Source organism: Carlito syrichta, unplaced genomic scaffold (assembly GCF_000164805.1).
Source record: "Carlito syrichta isolate Samal-C Ts95f unplaced genomic scaffold, Tarsius_syrichta-2.0.1 Scaffold301783, whole genome shotgun sequence".
NCBI classification, from domain to species: domain Eukaryota; kingdom Metazoa; phylum Chordata; class Mammalia; order Primates; family Tarsiidae; genus Carlito; species Carlito syrichta.
The window spans coordinates 537,432-557,690 of NW_007245879.1; the positions used below are offsets into that span (position 1 = coordinate 537,432).

Here is a 20,259-nt window from a genome sequence, read left to right on the forward strand (position 1 = left end):
GTGCATCAGTCTTGCTGAACCAATGCATTTCTATCACCAACCAATAGATGCCCCCATAAACTATCACAATATTGTACAAGGGAAATATATTCTTACGGAATACCTGTGATCTCTGCATTCATTTTTTTCAATACAGTTACCATTTTCTTCTCATAATTGTATGGTGATACTGAATAATCAAAAAGAAAGTCAGATTATAATCCATTATATACCTGTATCATAACTCCCTTTTCAGTTTGCCTGTCTTTTTCATAACGAGTAGGCATTATATGAGACATAGCCTTCAAGTTGATGACATGTCTCTTCCTGGGTTTATGACATAAACATTTTGTAAAACTAGAAGTTTTTGAATCCTAAGTACTCTGATGCTTCTGCTTTTCTCACTTTGGTCTTGACATATGAAAAATAGTGGGATCTACCTGGTCTGTCCAGAAACATTTGAAAAATATGGGAGCTCAGTGATTATGGAAGCTCTCAATCACAGCTAGGGTGAAGTTACTAGAAGGTAATGATGACAATCTCTGTGCCTTCATTCCTAGCCATAAAATCTAGCTCCACCAAGAAGACACAATGTATGGGGGGATGTCAGGAAGCAGAGACAGTGATGAGCAGATTCTAGACAGGCAGGCAATTCATTACTTTCTGTATTAATTTTTGATTTATTCTATTGTTCTTTCCTTTAATCATCTCTCATTCTTCCATTTAACAAATGAAATGAATGCTTATAATGTATTAATAAGCCAGAACTTTTGAGTTCTCAAAGTTTCTAAGTTGCTGGCTGTAGCAGTTATAGGGAGTTAAGAACAGACCTTCTCATAAAACCTCACGTACCATCATGTTAGTTCAAATTCAAGGGCCAACCAAATTATCCCTCTGCAGAAACAAAGGCTTAATGTGTTAGGGACAAAAACATAAAGTACTGTAGAACTCTTTTCCCCAGAGGGCGACACAATTTTATTTCCCAACACTCTTTTCCTTGACACCTTAAAACTCAAACTCTTAGTTTATCCATTTCCACAGCTCCAGCTCAAGTATGAAGAAAACAGTACTTTTTTTTGGCTTATAATAGAAAATCTTACGGATTTTTTTTCCCTTGGAATTGGCTGAAGTTTCATAAGAAGGATCAAGGGATTGGTACAAATAGGGAGACTCTTAAGTACACAGGAGGTATAACTAGTTTACCGGAAAGAGAATGAAGTGTAAGAATAGCGATGACAAGGAAAATAAGGGAGACAGGAGTGGAATAACAAGAGGATGACTGATGTGATTTATTTTCTTATGTGTATTTTTTACAGAAAAACCGAATGCATTGAAAAAAATAGCAAGCCCTTCTGTACATCCTATGATACTTCCAGTGCTGTCTGAGGATAAAAAATAGAAACAAATATTTGAAATTTGTAGTAACATAAAAATTGTAAAAGTCAACCAGTATTAAAAGACAGAACCAATGATCCAAGGCAGTATGCCGAATTTCAATCACTGTAACTCTAAGTAATAAGCCCTAACAGCCAAGATTTCCTTTTGCTGTTTTCTTCTGGCATCTGTTCAGGTTTGCTAAGGCTGCCATAACAAAGTATCCCAGAGAGGTGGCCTCAACAACAGAAGTGCAGCTCTCACGGTCCTGGAGGCCACATGTCTGACACCAAGGTTTGGTGGCACTGGTTCCTTCGGAGGCTGTGAGGGAAGGGTCTGCCCCACGTCCCTCTCCTTGGCTTGGAGATAGACAGGCCCTCCTGTGTCTGCACGTCAGCTTCCCCGCAAGCCTGTGTCTGGGTTTTCTCTTTCGACAAGGACAGCGGCCCAGGTACTGGACTAAGGCTCACCCTAAGGACTTCACTTTAACTCTCTGCAAATATAGTCTCATCCCGGGGCACTGGCGTTGGGACTTCCACGTGGATTTGGGGGCTGACACAGATCAGGCCATAACAGCATCCACTGAAGAAGTGTGTTTGTTTGTGGAATCAAATCACAGTTAGGTCCTAAGTGTTGCGGCAGAGGTACTTGCAGATGAAGTCGCGGATCCTGGTGAAAGTATACAGTCAGGAAAGAAACGGCCCACAAATCGGAGGAGCTCTGTAGATCGACATGGGCACGGGGCTGCCCCACAGAGGTTTACTCGAGGATAGTAACACGAGGACCAAGACGGTTCCTACTTGGCGCATGCAGAAATGAGACACAAATGCGCTCAAAGGCATATCATGCCATAACAGTGAGTTGCACACACGGTGGAAATGCAAACACTGTTTTCTGATGCCTGGCTGAATCTTCTGTAACTGGAACCATTGTCATTCAGAGAAGATAGTTTTATTAAACTACAGCATATGTAGCAAGCACATCGAGATAAGTTATAATACTTACAAATGGAACATAATGGAGGGTTCACGTGGTGCAGCCCAATAACATATGGTTCCGTTCAGAGAGACAGTAAATATGACATTGCTAGTAATGGATTCAACCTGGTCAGAGCAGAACTTAGCTGCAAATAACCGCAAAAACAGTAACAGACGCTTCCTTTGCAGACGCTTCTTTTCATAATTTATCTCTCTTGAACAAGGTGTGTGTGTTGGCTGGTAGGGGAGGCCGTTCTTCCCCAGTATAATGAACAATATGTTATCTCACTTTTGTCTCTTTGCAGTTTCAATTTTTAAGGGAAAAGCAATGACTAAACTTGCCATTGCAAATTGACTCACTTATTTTCCCGGGAAAATGAGTCTTGGCTCTCCAAATGGAGTAGAATGTAGAGAGACGGGAAAAACAAGTCACAAAATCCAGATGTGCGGAGGCAGTGAGAAAAGGTGTCTCAGTGCTGTGTTACACGAATGTGACCCTTGCCTGATAGGTATAGGCATGTGTGTTGTTTCCTCCACCTGAAACTATTCAGCTACTTTTCTGGCTCTGTAGTTTTGGTTTGAAAAGTAAAACTATGTTGTGAAATCTGATGGCACAATTCTTGACTGTTAAATACAAATACTGTAGGCACTGAGCAATGTAATTTTAGTCTTATTCTTTTCAGTATGCATCTAACAGTGAAAATTTCAAGTTCAATTTTATTGGGATTTTGCATAGGGCATTATACATATTCTTGCATTTATTGATTATGATAACCCTGTAAGATAGTTATTGTTTCTTTTTTCAAATGAGGAAACTGACCCTAAGAGAGGTTAAAAATGTTGGATCAAATCACGTGAAACCAGGGCATTTCTGTGAAGCCCACATTCTTAATTCCTTCTTTTTATATTATTGTTAAAACTATCATTTTTTAAAAAAAGACAACCATAAGAACTCATTTTGACCTAACTCTTGGCATACTTCTATTTCCTTGTGATGCTAGGATGCTATCGGGTGATCTCAAGGTGGTGTCATAATTATTACTAGATGTAAGAGTCAAAAGCGTTATGGTAATACCCAATAAGACATCATCTCGTCTACTTAATTTTAACAAAATTCTGCTTCATTATATGTAATATTGCTATTTTCCAAATGCCTCTGACTTTATATTCTTAGTTATGATGTCCTAATCTCTCCACATGTTACTTAATGATCCTTGAAACCCCTAGGTATAGAGACTTCAAAAGTGTATTTTCTTATATCTTGACTTTAAATTGCCTTGTGATCTTGGTCAGGTGCAGCAGTTCACACCTGTAATCCCAACAGTTTGGGAGGTCTAGGCAAGAGAATTGCTTCCGCCCAGGAGTTCAAGACCAACCTGGCCAATATAGTGAGACCTCATCTCTACAAAAAATACAATAAAATGAATTACTGGGCACAACTACTAGGCAGTCCGAAGCAGAAGGATCACCTGAGGCCAGAAAGTCAAGGCTGCAGTGGGCCACGATCATGCCACTGCACTCCAGCCTGGGTGACACAGTGAGACCCTGACTCAAAAATAAATAAATAGATAGATAGATAGATTTCTGGTGGCTTAGGGCAAAAAGGAAAACTACTTTACAGGATCACAGATCACAGTATCAAAGGAAATTAGTTTGGCAGAAGTAGAGCTTTTCCTGGAACTGAAATGCACAAATAGTTCTCCCATGGGTCCCCAGTAAGTGGACACATTGGTTATAGCAGACAAAGACTTTAATAACTCTTCTGATAAAAATATAATTGAAAGTTTCACATGCTCTTTCTTATAATGTCCTTGAATGACGACTCATATGATAATGCCAATGCAACATTTTGTAGAGGTAATTTTAAGAGGTGACAAAATAAGACAGTCTAAGGGAGCAGCTTAATATACTAGAATATTTCAAAAAGAAAATAGCTTAAAAATTAATTTTCTTTACATAATCTTTTATAAATATTATTTCTCTATGGTAAACTTATGGTAAGAATTAAATACCAAGGCCGGGCTCGGTGGCTCATCCTGTAATCCCGCGCTTTGGGAGGCCGAGGTGAGTGGATTGCCTGAGCCCGCGGGTTCAAGAACCACCTGGGCAACTTGGTGAGCACTCATCACTACAATAAATCAAAAACTAGCCGGGCGTGGTAGTACGCACCTGTAGTTCCAGCTACTTGGAAGGCTGAGGCGGAAGGATCGCCGGAGCCCAGCAGGTCGAGGCTGCAGTGGCCGGAAGTGGCCACTGCACTCCAGTCTGGACGACACAGTGAGACTCCAACTCAAAAAAAAAAAAAACAAAGAATTAAACACCAGAAAAACCAGAGTTATTATATTCTCTGTCCAGACCCTGGAGTACAAAATATATTGCTCAAAAAGGACCCAAGTGACAAAGCTAATATATTAGGATGTTCAAATATACCTTCAGCTGAATCCTACGGCAACGGATAACAAAGTGTGTGCATTTCCCATCACCTATGGAACGTCCAAAACATGATTAACCAAGAACCCATTAGAACTCCTAAAACCCTTTCCTTCCCTGTGGGATGAAATGGCCTGGGCAAGAAGGATTTTGGTGCTGATTATTAGGGAAAAGCCTGTTCTGTGTGCTCCACATTTCATTACCATTTGATTTTGTAAATCTTCTTAATTTTAGAACATTTTAGTGGATGTGCAGTAGTAGATCAGCATGACTTCATCTTTACGTTTACGTAAAGTAACAGCCACTCTTTGTAGCGTACAGTTGTACATGTTTGGTCATGTATCCACCACCATAATCAAGACAAAGAACAGCGCTATCATTCTAAGCAATTTCCTTATGCTACGCTTCTGTAGTCCACCAGCCTCCCTCCCGCACCACCCAGTAAAAACTGAGATGATAATTTTACCATTTCCAGAATGGCATATAAATTGCATCATATAGCATATAGCCTCTAGTTTATTTCATTTAGCAAAATGTGTTTGTGATTCATCCAATGTTGTACATGTATGAATAATTTTACCGACAAATTGCACCGCATTTATTGGCAAATGGGTGTAGCACAATTTGCTTCTTCATTCGCTGGTTGAAGGATATTTGGGCAGTTTCCAGTTTTCAGCAATTGTTGGTGAAGTTAATATAATTATTTACATACAGTTTTTTTAACATTAAATTTCTATTTATCCATGCTGGATGACATGGTATATGTATATTTAGTTTTATGAAAAATTGACAAACTGTTTTCCAAAGTGTCTACTTTATTTCATATTCCCACTAGCAATGTTGGGTCATTCTAATTGGTCTTCTTCCTAACAGCACTAATCTTTTTTTTTTTAATTTTAACCTTTCAAATACATATACAGTGAAATCTCATTCTGAATTTGGACAGCATTTTCCTAATGACTAACCGTGTTCAGCATCTTTTGATGCACCTATTTACCATCTGAGTATCTTCTTTAATAAAGTATTTGTTCCAATCTGTTTCCCATTTCTTAATTGGGTTGTGTGCTTTAACTGAATTTGGAGGTTTTTTGCATATTCTGGGTACCTTGAACCAGCCTACTCAAGGATATAAACAAACAAACATATAAACATACACATGTGTATGTATTTTGGATATAAGTTCTTTGTCTGATACGTAATTTAAAATGTTTTCTTCCCTTATGTGGCTTGCATTTTTATTTAATTAATAGCGTCTTTTCCAGAGCAGAATTTTTGCTTTTAAATTTTGATAAAATTCAATTTATTAGTATTTCCTTGTGTAGTTCATGTATGTGGTGTAATCTGTTTCTAAAAACTCTTAGCCCAATCCAGAGCCACAAAGATTTATCTTTTTTGCTTTTTTCTAGAGTATTTATAGCTATATAATTCATATTTAGGACAATGATGAATGTTGAATTAATTTTGTATAGGGTGTGATCATCTTAGTGGGAATTTAGCCTTTCATCATTGAATAGGAGGTCAGATGTAGTTTCTCTTTTTTTTATTTTAAAGATGTGGGGTGCAAAAGTTCATTATGCAGCCACCCTTGTTGATGAGGTGTGTCTCCCCTTCCCCAGGCAGATTCCCACTACTTCCAATCCTGCCCCCACCTAACCTGGAAGTTCCCAGATGTAGTTTTTCATAGATGTCTTTGTCAAACTGAGAAAGTTCTCCTCAATTTCTAGTTTTCTTATTTTTTATCTTAAAATAATGTAGAATTTTTCAATGATCTTTCTGCATTTAAATATATTCATATGTTTTGTTGTTGTTAATGTAGTGATTACTTTTTTTTTTTCAGTTGTACAACTATCTTTTCAATCCCTGGATAAACAATACCTGATCATGGTGTATTGTCATTTTTATACATTCCAAGACTGGTTTGCTAAAAATTTGTTAAAATATTTTTTGTTTATGTTCATAGGAGTTTTTTTTTAATTATTATTTTAAGGTTCTTAGTTCTGATATTAGGGTAATGATAACTACATAAAATGACCTGGGGAGTTTTCCTATTTCACTATTTTCAAAAAGCATTTGTGCATGCTTAGTATTACTTCTTTCTTGAAACCTTAGCAGATATATGATGATGAAGTTTTTAAATTACAAATTAAATTTCTTGTAACTGAATATACTAAATATTGAGATTTTTAATTAATTTTCTAAATTAATTAAATTGTAAACATATATCTTTCAAGAAAGTTGTGTGTTTAATCTAAACTGTGAAGTTAATTGGCAAGTAGTTTTAATTTATATTTTCTTAGAAGCTAACCAATTTTTCTTGGAGCTCTAATAATGTTCTCTTTCATTTTTATATTGGTAACTTGTGCCATCTTCCTTTTTATTCTTTTTTGGTCTGGCTAAGTTTTATGCCCTTTAGTGATCTTTTGAAGGACTAGCATTGGTTTCATTGATTTTCCAAATTGACTATCCATCTTTAGCTTTACTGATTTCTAGGCTTTATTGCTTTCATAATTCTATTTACTTCAACTTTTGCTTGTTCTTTCCTTTCTAGCTTCGTAACATCAAAGCATACAATATAAATTTTAGACCTTTATTTTGTGTGTGTTGTTCCATTATCTTCCGGCTTACATAGTTTCAAACAAGAAGTCTGCATAATTCTTATTTATGTTTCTTAGTGTGAAATGTGTATTTTCTGTTTGACTGCTTTTTAGATTGTCTCTTTCCTTCTGGCTTTCAACAAATTTAGTTATAATGTTCTTTTGTATGATTTTTATTTGTTAGTTTGAGTATCCTTCTTTAAGATTATTAAATTCTCAAGTTTGCCATTTTATTGCATGTATCAAATTTATAAAATATTCAACCTTTATTTCTTCAAATTTTTTGTCCCCTTTATGAGAACCCAATGTTTACATATAAGACCATTTAGTATTATTTCATATACTACCACTGTGGCTCTTTTTGTTCATTCAGTTGGCTGTTTTTTAGTATTTTTTTTTTATCTCTTTCAGTTTGGAAATGTTATATATTCTGCTATGCTTTCAGTATAATTTTCTCTTCAGTGTCTAATCTGCCTTTGATTTATTTCAATTCATACTGAATTTCATGTTTTATGCTTTTATGTCAATAATTTTTATTGTGTTGATTTTTTCTATCTTCCATTTTTCTCCTCATTGTATTCATATTTGTCCTCTAATACTTAAACATAGTGATAACAGTCAGTTGTTTTAAAATTCTTTTCCTGATAGTTCCATTATCTCTATTGTTTCTAGTTCTCTTTCTGTTGACTGATTTTCTCCCAGTTATTGTTCACAGATTCCCATTTCTTTAAATGTTTAGTATTTTTTTGTTAGATATTGGGCATTATTTTGTCATATTGTTGAATGCCTCGACTTTATTTTTTAAAAGAGTGTTGGACTTTTTATTTTCGGGCGGCTGTATTATTTTCCAGTAATTTTGGTACATTGAACCCTATTTATAAGTTTTAAGGGTAGGCTAAGAAGAGTCTTTACCCTGTCTTTTATTCAGCCCTACAACTAAAGCATAAGCCCTCTGGAATCTCCATAAGACTCTGATGATCACATTCTTGTGGATCAGAGATTAGTGTCTTTTCGCCCTGTTTGAACTCTAGAAATTGTTCCTCTTACAAACTCCCCAGATATTCTCTCCCCAACTTTATGGAATTGCTCCCTATGTGAGTACAGACCGTTACTCAGTAAAGACAAGAGACACATATAGATTTCTGTAGTTTGTTTTTGTTTGTTTTGGATCTGTATGGGTTTCTTCTCTTTAATCTCTGCACCTGTCCTTCCATCCTTTGGTCTGCCTCCAGTCCAATCTCTCTGTCCTCAACTCTGCAAGACCACTGTGCTCTGGTTTATGCCTCCCTGAGCTTGGAGTGTGAAAACTGCCTCTACACAGGAAGCCAAGGAGGTCAATTGTGGGGCTCACCCTATTTGCTTCCTTTTCACTGGGGATCACAGTGCTGTGCTTCTTCTTGCCCAGTGTCTGAAAGCAGTTATTTTATAACTGCTTATTTTATAAGTTTTGCTCATTTCTCTAGTGAGTTATGGCAAGAGGATAAGTCTAACCATTACTGGTAAATATAATAGGGATGACAATTTCAGAATTGTGTTTTAAAACATTTAATATTTTTTAAATGTAGTATTTTAAAATTAGTCCAGTACTCTTTTACATACAGCATTCTAATCATTCCTCAAGCTACAACCCACATTCTTTACATGGAATTCAAGACCTTCTAGACTGTAATTTCTATTTATAGTGCCAGACTCACTTCCACCCACTTCCATGAAATTAATGATCCGACCTAACCAAACATCCAGAATTCTTCCTTAAAATTGTGACAGGCAATTATTACACCATAGCATTCTATATTTACCTAAAACGTAGCACTTATCATACTTCATTGAAATTACCTGCTTATACTTTTGTTTTCCCAACAAAATGTAAGCACCTTGAAATGGAAACAATCTTGTTCCTTGGTCAGAGGTCCTGGCATAATTAATATCCAGTAAATGAATACATAGACAGGAAAAAAAAAGGAAGCAAAGGAACAGTTGATTGTAAGCAGATTTAAGAATTGTCCTTCAGTGCCGCCCGGCGGGCTGTGACAAATATATAACAACAACAGCAAAAAAGCTTTAGGTTTTTGTTGACTAGTTACTTTTATTTGTGTCTGCTTCCTGTTACACTCATCTTGGCAGATGGCTCCTGTAACTTCATCTACCCGTACACATTCCTCTCATGGCTCATGCAAACCCCACGATTTCTGTGCTCTAACAACATTTCCCAGAATGACATTATTTGATCTATTTGTCGTACTTTCTTGTGACTTTTCTTTTTTTGCTTTAAAAGGGATGTCTTCATTAAATTTATTTTTCTGAACTTCACTCATATTACTCAGGAATTAATGAGCTCAGCAGCATAATAAATTAGACCACATTTTTATCCTATGATCTGTGAAAAATATAAACTAAAATTTGTTGTGCAAACAGAACTGCAAAGTCTAAAGAAAACGGTGATAGAAAAGCGTGCAGAATTATGGCTGCCAATGATGCCCAGGCCCTAGTCCCTGGCATGTATGACCATTATCTTACATGGTCAAAGAGATTTCAAGATGTGATTAATGCTGAGGAGTGGAGATACAGAGATGATCTTGGATTTGTCAGGTGGGCTCATTTTAATCACACAAATTATTAAAAGTGGAAGAGAAAAGCAGATGAGCAGGTTAGAGAGACATACTGGAGTAGAGGTAGTAGAGATTCAGGGTGGGAGAAAGACTTGACCCAATGTTTGCTGGTTTGGAAGACGGAGGAAGGGGAAGACAAGGAATGACTGTGGCCTCCAAAAGCTGGGAGGGACCCTCAGTTGATAGCCATCAAGAAAATGAGGACTTTGCTACTACAACAGCACAAAACTTAATTCTCCTATCAACCTGTAAAAGCAAATAAGCAAGCCTCCAGAAAGGAACCCTGTACCTTTGACACCTTGATTTAATCCAGTGAGAACCTGCATTAGCTTTACATTGTTGCTGTAACAAATTAAAACAAGATCTAGTGGCTAAAAATAGCACAAATTAATTATCTTATATTTCCCCAGGTCAGAAGTTCAGTACTGTTCTCACCAGATTAAAAGCAAGGTGTTGTTGATAGACCGTGTCCCTCGGAGGCTCTAAAGGATGATCAACTTCTTGCTGTCAGCTAAGGCACATTCTGCCTCTCTAGAGGCCACAGCTTTCTTTATGCATGCCCCACTTTCTCCATCTTCAAACTCAAGAGTGATTGGCAGGGCTTTTATCATGAAATAAGAACTTCAACCTACTCTTCTGTCTTTAAGGACTTATGTGATCAGATTGGGCCCTCCCAAAATAATCTCCTTATCTCAAGGTCCTTAACCACATAGTAAATTTCCTCTTGTCATACAAGCTAATCCCTTCAGCAAATAAGACGTGGGTATCTTTGGGGATCCATTAACCTGGTTATCATAGACCTGTGTGGGATTTCGGACCTAAAGAACTGTAAGAAACTAAGTTTGTATGGTTTTAAGCCAGTATTTTTTCAGCAGGCATAGAAAACGAAGACAAGAGCCAATATCCTCTTTCAGAGATGCAATTAACAATATTGCTTGGCCGAGCTCGGTGGCTCAACCTGTAATCCCACACCTTTGGGAGGCTGAGGTGAGTGGATTACCTGAGCCCGTGGGTTCGAGACCTGCCTGGGCAGGGAGACCTCATCTCTACAATAAATCAAAACATCAGCCGGGTGTGGTAGCGCGTGCCTGTAATTCTGGCTACTCGGAAGGCTGAGGCGGAAGGATCGCCGGAGCCCAGCAGGTTGAGGCTGCAGTGGCCGGGAGCGGTCACTGCACTCCAGTCTGGGCGACAAAGTGAGACTCCAACTCAAAACAAAAAAAAATATTGCTTGATCGTGCTAAGACTAAGAGTTACACATATATGTTCTAGTTTGGTTTAGTGAGATAAAAATTTTTATTACCTCCATGTACAAATGAAAGAGTTAATGCATATCAGTCAAGTTCAGATCAGGCATGTGGGCTTTGGAGTTAGTTCTGGGTTTCCTGTCTGTCCCTGGGTTCATCAGCAAAGTATGGAATCACTTTAACTGCTCTAGACTTATTTGATATGTTGGAATGTACCCATGACATCGAATAAGACTCTAGTAGTTGAACAATTATCATTCATTTGAACAATTATCATTTAGCACAGTACCTGATACATAATACTAATAACTAAATAAAAGTAAGTATTATATCTATAATGACATGGCCGATCATTGGTTGACTCAGATTAATCTACCTTCTTCATTGAAATGTTCAACTTTCTGGATTTGTATTATGTTGTGTTTAGTTACACAGTCAACAATGATAGAGCTCGTCCTAGACATGGAATAAGATTCAGCCTTCTATATCACAGGGCTTAGAGCATAACAGGAAATGTCAACACTTTAAAAGTTTCTGGTAAGCCGGGCTCGGTGGCTCAGCCTGTCATCCCGCGCCTTTGGGAGGCTGATGTGAGTGGATTGCCTGAGACCGCGGGTTCGAGACCCGCTGGGCAGCGAGACCTCATCTCTACAATAAAATCAAAAAATCAGCTGGGCGTGATAGCGCACGACTGTAATTCCAACTACCTGGAAGGCTGAGGCGGAAGGATCGCCGGAGCCCAGCGGGTCGAGGCTGCGGGGGCCAGGAGCGGCCACTGCACTCCAGTCTGGGCGACCGAGTGAGACTCCGACTCAAAAAAATAAAATAAAATAAAAGTTTCTGGTAATTAAATAAGTAACAGCCAACATGTATATGCCATACAAGATTAGTGCAGGTGTTCTTGTTTTGTTTTGCTTCGTTTTTGGAAGTAGGTAAGTAGAACCACTAACTGGGCAGGGAGTAAATCAGAAAAGGTTTCTCTGAGGAGATAAGTTGAAGCCGAAACCCGAGGACATGAAGAAGACAGCTGGGTGAATTGAAGGGCGAAGTGTTCCAAGCAGCAACTGGAAGGCAGGGTCGGCTGTGTAAGATGGCAGGCCACGAGGACTTCATCTCAGTCTCAAGTTTTCCCCAAACTCAAGCTGAATGCCATTTGTGAAGACTGAGGCTGGTTTTGGACCCATGTCTATTTGAGAAACACACACACACACGCGCGCGCGCGCGCGCCTTTTGGTGGTAAAAAAAGCGGAAAGGTGAGTCAGGAAAGTGGGATTGCCCGTGGGAATTCAGGCATAAAGAAAGTGACTTCAGCATAAGGTCAACCCGGCACAAGTACAGATGAGCCAGGCAGATGTGTGTTCTGAGCCTCGCGATGATGGCAGAACTGAACGGGTCATCGCCACGAAGGGCTCTTGAGTGACTTTCTTATTCTCGCTTCTGGGTCGTACCGAATATCACGTCAAGACAGAAGTGCAGATCCTTGAATATAGTAGCCTGTCATCATGGAAACAACATTTATCTAGACCACCCGCCCAGCATGCTTAAGCTTGTGAACTGTGATAATAGTTCATGAATTTATAACATCCTGTGATGTGTCACAGTATTCGAAGCACTTCCTTGTGTTCACTCACTCCTCACCACAGCCGTAAGAGACAGGTTCTGTTATTAGTGTCACACATTTCAGATGAGAAAACTAAAGGCTAAGTACCTAGTGTAAGGTGGGGCAGAGCTGTGATGTGACCTCAGACAATCCAGTTCTAGATCTCATATTGCTGACATAGCAAGGCACAATGCATATCAGAGATGCTGGCATGATACCAAATATGCTGGTGGGTATAAAGAGACGGTGGAAAAGAATTACAATCATGAATGTAAATGAATCCTTCCAAGTATGTTTCAAAAATTCAGTCACAGAATACCATCTAGTGATACATGGCTGTGAGACTGTCACAGTGTATGTTCCTGCAGGGCAGCCTTGTAAAGAGGGGTGACTCTTTCTGAGCAAGATTTCAGAAAATGGTTGAAATGACTCTACAAGGCAATATACGACCATTGGCACACCAGATGTGTATGCACATTCAAAGATCAGCAACTGAGACGCAGAGTTTCCCAGACTGACTTTGAACATTACTTGGGAGGTAAAACCGACAGGACACAGTGACTGATGACTAACTTCAGGGTGTTGTCAAAGTTAGTGCGGGGCTTCCGGCTTGAGAAGCAAACGAGGTGACGATCAAAGCACTCACTGAGACGGTGAACACGGGAGGCACTGCAGATAATGGCAGGAAAGGCACACCTGCTCCAGGATGTGTTGCTTTTGGGATGCCTGAGAGACATCCAGGGTGTGTCGTCGAATATGTGAGTCTAAGATTCAGTAGAAAGATACGAGCTAAGCAGATCAGTCAGGAGCCATCTGTCACGTAGATGGTGATGACATTCCAACAAGCGAACAAGATCTCTTAAAGACTGCATTGAATGGAGGTGAAAAGATGGACAAGGCAGAAATAGCCTGTGAAGACCATGAAGGTGTAAAGGTTTTGGAGAGTGAAAAGAAATGGCCAGAGATGTGAGAAGAAAAGCAGCGAAGGGTAATGTCCTAGAAATTTAGGGAAGAGAACGGATTTTGTAAGGAAACGTGCAAATACTCTAGAGTAATACAGATGCTGTTGCAGACAGTTTTTTTCTCATTCAAATTTTTTTTAATTTTTTATAATTTTAAATTTCTTTATTTTAAAGATGTGGGGAGCAATTCAGGGTTAGGTATACAGACGTTCATTATGCAGGTACCCTTGTTGAAACAGGTTTTCTATGCAGCATAAAGTCTGTTAGATGCCTCACCAAACCATAAAGCCAAATCTACGTATCATTTAGTGGCTGGCATAGAACTCGTTGTGGCCAGGATCTTATCAGAAGAAGGTAGCACAGAGGCATTATCAAGCATGGTCATATGCTGTTGTTTAGCTTAGTCTTTGTAGCACAGTTTCTTGCAGTTGCTCTCAATCTTCCAAACTACCATTTAGCTCTTTAGGGTAGAAGAAAAACGCTTGCTTTTTTTTAAAGCACTAAACCTTTGTTTCTCTTTTTTTCATTATACTTTTTGATTCCCAGTAGACAGAAAAATCTAATGTATTTATTCTTATTCTTGAATAAAGCAAATGGTATTGTTTATACTTATGTAGTGTTTAAACAGGCAAAAACAAAATCCTATACACTCATACCAGCCATATCTGATGCTTTGCTTAAGAATTAAGTAATAGTTGATTATTCAGATAAGTTACAATGCATGCCTTTTATCCAAGGTGTGAATTTGGGGGGTATCATTTCTTAAAATTGTGTCAGTACTCAAAAATAGAAATACTGCAGGAAAAATTTTAATACTGAAGATAACTCAGAGCCTAATAAGCTTGTTTGTACAAGTTTCACAGTAATATACCTTTTCACCTGTGATGGGCTTCACCTCGGACTGCCCAACTGGGTCTTTCAGTTTTGATGTAGTAGACCAATGTTTCCCACACTTTCATTTATATTTAATATTGTCTTTAACTTATCATTTAAGTTATACTTTTAAAATCCTTGGATGTGAATAAGGATTTTGTTCTCTCTGTGTGTCAATCGTTTTTGCAGGCATGTTAGCCTACCTAGAGTGAAAACAGAAGAAAAGGAACCAACCCACATCTCAGAGGTTTAGCTCTTCCATCTCTACAACTTGGGATCGGACAGATAAATGGAGAAAAGACTGAATCATATCTATTCTAAACATTCAAGATTCCAGTTAGCAAACTCACAGTTACCTGGAGAGCAGACTATGTCACAGCTAACAGAGGTCCAGACAAGGAAACCTGTGGGGAGAAATGACTGGGGAGAAATGATTGACATATGATGTAGATTTGAAGGGTCACAACTAAATCTTATTCTGTTTGAGTCATTAAAATTGAATCTTCTTACTATTCTTCCAACTTCCATATCATGACACTAGTTTTGGTAAGACAGTAAGAGAATAACAAAAATAACTTTGACTTGTGAAAACAGATCGTTTAATGGCAACTTTTCTTGGTTTTCCAATTCCCTTTGGCATGCATTGAGATGTGATTTTTCGAGGCCTGTGCAAGGAAGTTGAAGGGCCTTCTCTGTTGAGATTCACTACAGATCACTCTTCCTTTATAGTATAATCAGAATCCTTCCTGCTGAATGATTCTCTGCTTTCAAATAAATAAAAATTCCATTATTAAAGAAAGAAGTCTTTTCTCCCCCCCAAGTCTTATTTACTTAGAACAGTCTTTCAACTGTGGTTATGTCTTTTTATTTTTGATCTGCTACTGTTTTTAGTCAAACCGAATATTTTCCCCAGGATATTAAATACAGATAAATTAGTTTGCTTTGATGACCACTTAACACCTAGTTTGAGAGTCGTAATGTTTTTTCTGATATTTATTGGGTGAGTTATATAGAGTGTGTAGAGAGTACCTTTCTTGGCAACATTAATGATTTGGAAACAGAAATATGGCAACGGCTTAATATCTCTCTGTAGTCTTATCAAAACATCCAGCTTGAAATCTTGACTATAGGTAGGAAATTTCCCCAAAACAAAAGTAACGTTTAGTTAGGTTAAGTGCCAAGTTGCTAGCTTGCACTGTATAAAAGTCAATACGTACCAAGTCATATTAGTGAATTTCATCTACACTGCTCAGAGGTTGTTGAACTCAATTACAGAAATGTGCAGAGCTGTGTTTGATGCGTGAAGAGGTTAGGAGACCACAATCAATTAAAAAGAACACGTGTATATCCTGTTCTGGGGAACCGGTTGTTATAGTATCCCTTGTTCTGCTTCTGCCTTTTTTTTCTGAGTTTTCCTCTGAACATAGGAGAACAAAGAGTTTAATAATTCCCTGGTTTCATTTGGAATTGTTTTCTCAGCAATATCTTGTAGGAAGTCAAGAAACGGTTGTTTTACTTGAATGAAACCTCAGGCAGCCTCAATTAAACATGCCGTGTCCTTTTTTCTTTTTGTAGCAAAACCGTTTGAAAATGGACAATATTTGGACATTTATGGAATTACAAGAGACCAGGCTGGGGAATACGAATGCAGTGCGGAAAACGACGTGTCCTTCCCAGATGTGAAGAAAGTAAAAGTTGTCGTAAACTGTAAGTCTCACCAATTTCTATCAAGATAACGTGTGAAAAAAGATAAAACACACCTTGAGAAGTTCTTTCTGAAATGTGTGCAGGTGTTTTTTTAAGAAGTAGTCTACTGGTAAAGATCACCTACTGACAGTGAACAAGAATACATGCTGGAATACTGATCCGATTGCTTTATGTAGCAATAATTGTCCCAAGTAATCCCACAAGAATTCAGCCTGATGTGTGGATTGATCCGTTGCAATATCATGTTAGTCCCCAGCATTCTACACGGCGGTATCCTTATCTCTAAAGCACTGTAGTCACATGTCACACATGTTTGTTTTTCCCCTCGTGGACTTTCCCTGAAGTACATTCAGACTAAATTTAAGTGTGTGACTCCAAGTCAGACCTGATGCACATGAAGGGTGCTGGTCTGTACTCAAAGAGGAGAGATGTATTGTGAGACTCCTATTGCCGGGTGATTTAATTCTATTTCATTTGGAAAAAAAAATAATTGAGAAAGAACTTTTCCAAGAACTTCGTTATTAGGAAGAGAGGATATAAGCTTGATCCCTGGAGAACTATCAGTACCATTATGTTGTACACTTTCTCTGTCCTCAAGGCACTGAGATAAGACAATTTTCCAATAATATTCTATTTTATGTCTTATGATCTCCACAGCAATGACTGCAATAGTCTTTACTTTTCAAACACACCCCCTTAGTCTTTTTCTCAAAAGTTTTACCCTATTTAACTCCTTCAGATCAAATACCTCTGAGATAATAGTACTTTGTCAAAAGTATTTACAAGGGACAGCTTTCATTTTTAAAAATTCTATTTGTACATCTGTCGACATACAGCCTTTGCTCATAATGTGCACATAGTAGTATGCCATAGATCAGAAGAAATTGTTCTAAATATATCCAGAAATACTAGAGCTAATCAGCAGTTGTTTCATATTAATACAAGTCTTTCAGTCTTAGGGTCCAAAACATAACATTCACAATAGTCCTGGCAGTCGAGCTGTGTGCCAGAGCAAATCACAGCCATCAGCTCACACTTGTCACGACTAATCTGTCTACTTGTGGTTGCACTGCCTCCCTCCGTCATTCTGAGCGAATGTGCCTGATGCCAGATGAGGAGTAGGTTTTGGAGCAGGGTTTCTCACAGGGTGCTCTGCAGACAAACCGTCGCAGAATCAAGCAAGGTGCTTATTTAGAATGGAAGCTGTCTGGGCCCTGCATCCGCCTACTGAATTGGAGCCCTTGGGACTGGGCGGGCCTGTGGCCTGGAAATCTGCATTCTAGCAAGCCCCCACGGATTCTCAGCACTCTTATTGCAGAGAGCTTCTGCTCGTTCCTCTGGGCCTCGCTGAAGTAAGAAATAGCAAGCAAGTAAGCACGCCCGTCCCTTCTATCGCGAGCCATGTGTATCTGAGTAGGTATGACCAGTTTTATTATCAGAGGGTTGAAGGACTGGGAAGTAGGGGGTGGGGAGCAGAGAAAGGGGATTCTTAAGAGAGGGGCAGAATTATTATTCTTTTGCCACGCATGAGCGCTAAGAAATGGGAAAGTAGAGTGAAAGCTGCAAGGAGCGAGGCACCCAGCCAGGAACAGTGGCCCTGTCTGCAGCTCCATGCCCAGTCCGTGGAGAAAATGATGTCTCCGATGGGGTGGATGGAAAGCCCAGTTTCTGTGTGGGTTTTCGTGGGCCCATGCTCCATGTGTCATTGGCAGCTTCTCTTGAATCCTCACCTTTTCTTCATCCCTTCGACTTTTGTTCATTGCTACTTGTTTAATCCGATTGTCTTTTTGCCTGGACCCGTGAGGACTTGGGACTGAGGAAGTTTAACTTAAGGAGGTAGAAACCTGGGGAGAAATTTAATAGAAAAAAAGACACATCAGCCGAGTTAATCACCATCTAAAGGGTTTGGAGAGGAGAGATCCTACAAAAGGCAAAACAACAGAACCGCACAAACAAGATGTCGAGGACTGCAAGGTTGTGCCACAACGTCATGGATGCTGGCAGCTGACAGAGACAAAGGGCCGTGTCCTTCTCAGTAGTAGTGAGAGTATTGCAATTTCCTCACACCGTTCCTCAAGTCCGGTCCCTGCAAGGTGCTGGGACGAGGGCTGGGTGGTCCCTGTACACAGTAGGCTTGTGTCACAGCGGAGGACGCACTTTGAGCTTGATGAATTCAAAACGGTTGTACCAGCAGCAAACACATCTGCCCTCTGCCACAGAGTGAGAAGCTGTCTTTATTATCCTGGATGGTCAGCAGATCTGCCCCTGACTCCATAGTGAGTGCTCCTTCTGTCTTCCAAGGCTGTGACACGATAGTCAGGAAGCAAAGTCATTAGAGCCCCTCTTTTGAGATGTGCAGAAACGCAAGAGACCCATGAAGAATTGTCTTCCAAAACACATGGGATCAGGAAACTCGAAATAGAGCCTAGACTCAGTCCATGAGCTAATAAGGATGCTTTAATGACTTTTTCTAAGGGTATCAGACACCTTAGCCTAAGTAGGAAACAAGACTTTGCTGATCACTTTGTTTTCCTCAAGAGGGAAAACTGGAGGAACTAGGAAAACATTTTCAAGAGAAAGGTGGGGAGGTGCTTTTTAAATCATGACAGAGACCGCCTCTTTCAAGAGCAAATTTCAGGTAGATAATGCATGACTAGAAGCCAATATGTGTTGCAGAGATAATATTAACTTCTCTCACACTAAAAAAAGTGGACCCAACAGTACTTTTTAATGATCTTAAACAATCAGATTTGTCTTCTGTTTCTCCCTGGATCAACCCTCTGAGAGCTCATCTTTATCTCAATGTTCCGGGAAAACCTGTTTATACTGATTGTGTTTAATACTAATTGTGCTTAATACTGACGCCACACACGTACAAGAGATATCCAAGGTGTGAAGGTGTGAGAGTATGGGTATGTCTGCATATGTTCCTGGTTGTGACAAGGTTTGCAAAGTGTTCATTTTGTGAAACTGCCCCTTTAAAAGCCAAAAATTGAGAGGTGCCTCTGCATCTTACTGAACTGATTTCCCAAAGGAAATTAGCCAAAGCCTACTGAGCAAACTTTAGTTCATCAAAGCCCCGAAATGAGCATAGTGGTCTGTGTTACCAGCACAAAACTGCACATCGCCTGATAGCCTGAAGATTCCCTGAAGATAGCATCATGCCAGATTCAAGGCAGCCCTTCCAGTCATCATTATTAATCAACATTAATTGTGCATATGGGATTGCAGTAGCTTTGTGAATTATCATTTGAAGAGAAATTTTGTCCCTTTTCGCAAATGGGTGCAAGATGAAATATAATAAATTTTCATAAGCACTGGTAGATTTGGTTATGTGGTAAGTCAATTTGAGAAAGAGATTTAGATTCCCTGAAAGTTGGAAAGATGTAATATTTTACTATTTGCCTAATACATCTGCCACATTCGCTGTACATAGAAAACACACATACAACAAATAGCATCATACTTGTCACCATAAATTTCTATTCAATTTAATTAAATAGCAGTTTGGCGAGATGATTAATAAATTGACTGACTTTATATAGATTGGACTAGTTTGTTCATTGAACAGATCAGTTCATTTTGAGTCATTCAAGAAAGCCTTACTAGAGGTAGAAAAATACTTGTGTTAATGCAATAGGTTATTTCTCAGTCAAGGGATTGTAGGTATCTATTCTTCTTATGTTTTTCTATATTTTTCCTTATATATGTATATTTGTGTGTATATACATTGCTTGTTAAGTTCAAAGAAACTAAAGGAATAGAAAGTGGTCATGAAAATGATCATATCCAAACCTTGAGAGATTCACACACACACACACACACACACACACACACACACACACACACACACAGGAGAAACAAGCCTAAGGCAATTTGGTGACCTAAGCCAGGGGGAGCAGGCGGA

At 38.9% G+C, this 20,259-nt stretch overlaps 1 protein-coding gene across 1 annotated transcript in view; it reads left to right on the forward strand.

Annotated features, from left to right (window-relative positions):
* NEGR1 (neuronal growth regulator 1) overlaps nucleotides 1-20,259 on the forward strand; it is a 694,002-nt gene that overhangs the window by 384,176 nt on the left and 289,567 nt on the right. Inside the window, exon 4 of the mRNA XM_008055223.2 lies at nucleotides 16,221-16,352. Coding sequence (XP_008053414.1) covers nucleotides 16,221-16,352 — 132 coding nt within the window. The remainder of the gene's footprint in view (nucleotides 1-16,220; nucleotides 16,353-20,259) is intronic.